This window comes from Nanorana parkeri, unplaced genomic scaffold (genome assembly GCF_000935625.1).
Source record: "Nanorana parkeri isolate BGI_ZX_2015 unplaced genomic scaffold, ASM93562v1 scaffold98, whole genome shotgun sequence".
Classification (NCBI taxonomy): domain Eukaryota; kingdom Metazoa; phylum Chordata; class Amphibia; order Anura; family Dicroglossidae; genus Nanorana; species Nanorana parkeri.
Window position 1 is genome coordinate 2,230,939 of NW_017306366.1, and position 4,075 is coordinate 2,235,013.

The 4,075-nt window shown below is 40.3% G+C and overlaps 1 protein-coding gene across 1 annotated transcript in view; it reads left to right on the forward strand.

Moving 5' to 3' along the window:
* The window catches only part of TREH (trehalase), a 26,545-nt gene continuing 22,470 nt past the window's right edge, over window positions 1-4,075 (forward strand). The window contains exon 1 of the mRNA XM_018552851.1: window positions 1-138. Coding sequence (XP_018408353.1) covers window positions 44-138 — 95 coding nt within the window. The 5' untranslated portion in view covers window positions 1-43. The remainder of the gene's footprint in view (window positions 139-4,075) is intronic.

The window sequence follows — 4,075 nt, forward strand, 5'->3', positions numbered from 1 at the left end:
TTGAGCGGTCACTTCGTTCTTGTTTTGCCTGCTGCAACATACAATGAATTGTTCAGGTTGGTGGGTGACATTCTTTGTCATATTCTGCGTTTTGCAGGAGAATGGTGTCAATGGAAACCTACCCCCTCCATGTGACAGGTGAGGTTTTGTTTATCTTTAAAAAATCTGAGAAAGATGTTCAGCGTTCTGTTTATGATTTACATGACTTTCACCCAGGAGCCACACATTTTCTAATTGAATTAATTTGGGAAAAATTTGTAAATTCTGGGTATAAGTTGTGTGAATCTTCTGTGAAAACACATAAATATACCCATGGTATATAAAATTATTTTGAATGTGAAATAATTTGCAGTTTTATAATTACTACCAATTTTCACAGACTTTTTCATTGATTTTGACAATGTCATATTTGTTATTGACTTCTAATGCCTAATAGTAAGCAATCATTATCCAAAATGTTTATTGTTATCTTTTTTCTACTATAATTATTTTTTTACATTTTAACACCATTTATTTAAATCTTTGACTCATAGCAGAAATCTGCATTGATTAGCTGTCGACACTATATTGGACACTAGAGATACATTATGACCATGTTTAAAGTATATTTCTGCTGTAATGATTTTTTAACATTATATCCATTCTGAATCATAATGTTTCCTTAGCACAGACTGACTAAATAAAGAGGTACATTTATCAATGTAGAAAAAGATGGTAACCGCATAAATTTATAACCAGCCTTTGTAGCAGGGTGCACATGGAAAGGCTGACAACAATACAAAACACAAAAAGTCCCCAGCACGCCTGCCAGCTAGCCTGCAAAAAAAAAAACAATTGTCCTGTCTAACAGTATGCGTTAAAAGCTGAGATTTTAGTTACACAAACCTTTGGCCAAAAATATGTAGAAGCCACACCGCCCCTTCAAGACACCTCTGTAAAATGTGGTCCTAACTCTATTTATATGAGTCTCCAAGTAGGAGCATATTGATGTAGTCGATAAATTAAATGCAGGTGTACCAGGAGGTAGCCCACTCCTCCTCACAAGGTGCAGGGACGCACTGGAGGCCCAGCAACCAAAAATGCACGCTGGGACCCCCAGTGCGCCCCCACATCCAATATAGTCAAACTAGAAAAAGATGGTAACCGCATACATTTATAACCAGCCTTTGTAGCAGGGTGCTCATGGGAAGGCTTACAACATTACAAAACACAAAAAGTCCCCAGCAAGCCTGCCAGCTGGCCTGCAACAAAACAAATTATCCTGTCTAACAGTATGCGTTAAAAGCAGAGGTTTTAGTTGCACAAACCTTTGGCCAAAAATATGTCAAAGCCACACCACCGCGTCAAGGCACCTCTGTAAAGTGTGGTCATAACCAGCTTAGCACATCCAAAATAGTCAAACTAGAAAAACCGAGGTGCCTTGACGGGGCGGTGTGGCTTCTACCTATTTTTGGCCAAAGGTTTAACGCATACTGTTAGACAGAGGAATTTGTTTTGTTGCAGGCTAGGTGTGCTGGGGACTTATTGTGTTTTGTACATTTATCAATGTGACACATATATTTCATCTCAAACATCAGCACCTCCTGAGGGGAAAAAATATTAATGACCATGTACAGCTTTTATTTTCTATTAGTGTCCTACTGACAGAATTACTAAAGGAACTTCACTTACAAACGCAGACCTGTCCTTGTGTCAAAAGCCATTCTAAAATGAACATTTCTAACATTGTAAAACCAGGTACAGCCGGGAATTTTATGGGTAAATGCTTATTTAAGAAAACATATCACTGAAATCTTCTGCTGTTAAGAACATATAAATCAATGTCTATGATAGAATGAATGTTATTTTTATATACATTAAATGAAGGTGTACCTTGAACACATTAACCCCTTCATGACTGAGGCCCTTTTTTCCATTTTTGCACCCATGTTATATTCCACATTTTAGGCCTGAGTAATCTGTAAAGTTAGATAACAGGGGGTGGTTGGCCAGAAGGACATAATTTATTTCATACAGAGCCAGTGGCGTAACCAGAGTTATGGGCGCCCGGGGCAGAAATTTTTTTTCGCCCCCCCCATATTATATAAACATCCACTAGACACCCATGAGTCATACCCAGTGGCAGGCTTTCCTCCTACTTTCACTCCTGCTGATTGGGGAATAATTGAATCCTGCCCTTACAACCAATTTGTGTGCTGTTGTCATTTTATATATTTTTCTTTTAAATTTTTGGGTGTCATATCTTTTTTTGGGGGTCACTCAGCAACACAAGACTACTAAATGCCATCTTCATGGCTCCGATGAATGCTGCCTTTATGAACAATGAGGTACTCTAATTACAGAAATGTAAGAGAGAAGATTGCTGCAACTGGTAAAGCAAGCTTTCATCACTCAGGAGCATTCTAGTCCTGTGATCAATGTGTGTCCATCAATGTAGATAATACTGTAATCTTTATAATCCAAAATTGACCCTATGAATATTATGCAGTACAGGATATTATGGCAGACCAGTCTGAACTATCGACCTTTGTTCCCAAGCCGTATTCTGCTTAGGCAGGGTGAATGTACGCTACAGTATTGCATTGTAAAAATCAGGAGAGTCACTGGAGTAGGATCAAGTCTTCTTAAAGTGACACTAAACTCAGGAGTTAAATTTATAAAAATGCATTCAGGTACCTTAACTATTAACAAAAATGTATTTTATCTTACCTCGGCTGTAGATCCTCAAATCATCTCTGAATTGGTGCTGACACTGTCCTTCCTTCTGGAGGGTGGTTGCTTTTGTTCTCCATGGTCCCTGTGTGTGTTGTAAAGTAGCCACTGCTCCAAGCTCGCTCCCGTGATGGACTACAATCTCATGTTTAGTTTACTCATTTGTATTGAAGTTATAGTCCCAATCCTGCAGAGGGGACAGCGGAGCCCGGAATAGCCAGTAACGGCGGTGGATGGGCCGCGCTGAAAGAGGGGGTGCACACTGTTGGCCACCATACAAGTGATCGGACAGCTACAGAGCCGTCCGAACGCTTGTATGTAACAGCCATTACGGGCTGTTTAAAACTGTCAGTGTGTTCTGCTCACGATTACGCTATGGAGCGCGCACAAGCAGAAAAAAAAGCTGCATATTTACGGCACCCCACTGTAGGGAGCTTGCCGGCCGTCTGTTTATTTACAACGGGTGGACAGCAAGTAGTTAACAAACATGTCAATTTTATTTTTATATTTTTATTGCAGTAAAGTATTGTACCGTGTTATCCATACCTTTCATGTGGATGACTATATACTGTATATACCGTATTCAAAATATATTCACCACAGGAAAGGAATCATCAACATTTTTACTTTGCTACCAGATTTACTGGGAGGAGTAGGTGTAAAGGGAGTGCTTGCACTGTTTGTTCTCATGCTAAAGTGTTACTAAATATATGACCTAATAATAATAGGTGTCTATGATGCTTGGGTATATTTGTAGCACTTTCATCAGACAGCAAATTAAATTGCATGTGTACCAGTCTTATGTAGAGCAAGTTGGCTGTGTTCTCTACTACAGCTCTGAAAAAATCACCCTCTCTGCTACTCCTGAATTTATTTTTTGTCTCTACACAGAGCTGCATAGGATTAGGAACCCTCAGGACTACCCTGTCCCTGGAGCCTGCAGATAAGCCAGCTTCTGACAGCCTGCTTGTGACAGCTGGGCGGAGCCAGCCGTGATCTTACGGCTGGCTCCGGCCACTTGCAGAGAGATCAGCGTCCCTGGTTACCTGCTAACCAGGGACACTGATCTCCAAACAGCTAACTCTCCCTGGCGGCCCGGGATTCTCCTGCTCCCAGCCGCCAAGGAGAGAAACACTGATGTGTCTTTTTTTTTCTTTATTCTGACACGGAGCGATGTCAGAATAGAAAAAAAAAAAAAAATTCCCATTGAAATGCATTGCTACATTACTATTGGCTATTTCAATTTGCAATAGCCAATAGTAAACTAGCATTGTACCCGCCCTCTGCTGCAGTTCTCCATCAGGTCCATCAGCAGAGGGCGGGTACAATGCTAGTTTACTATTGGCTATTGCAAATTGAAATA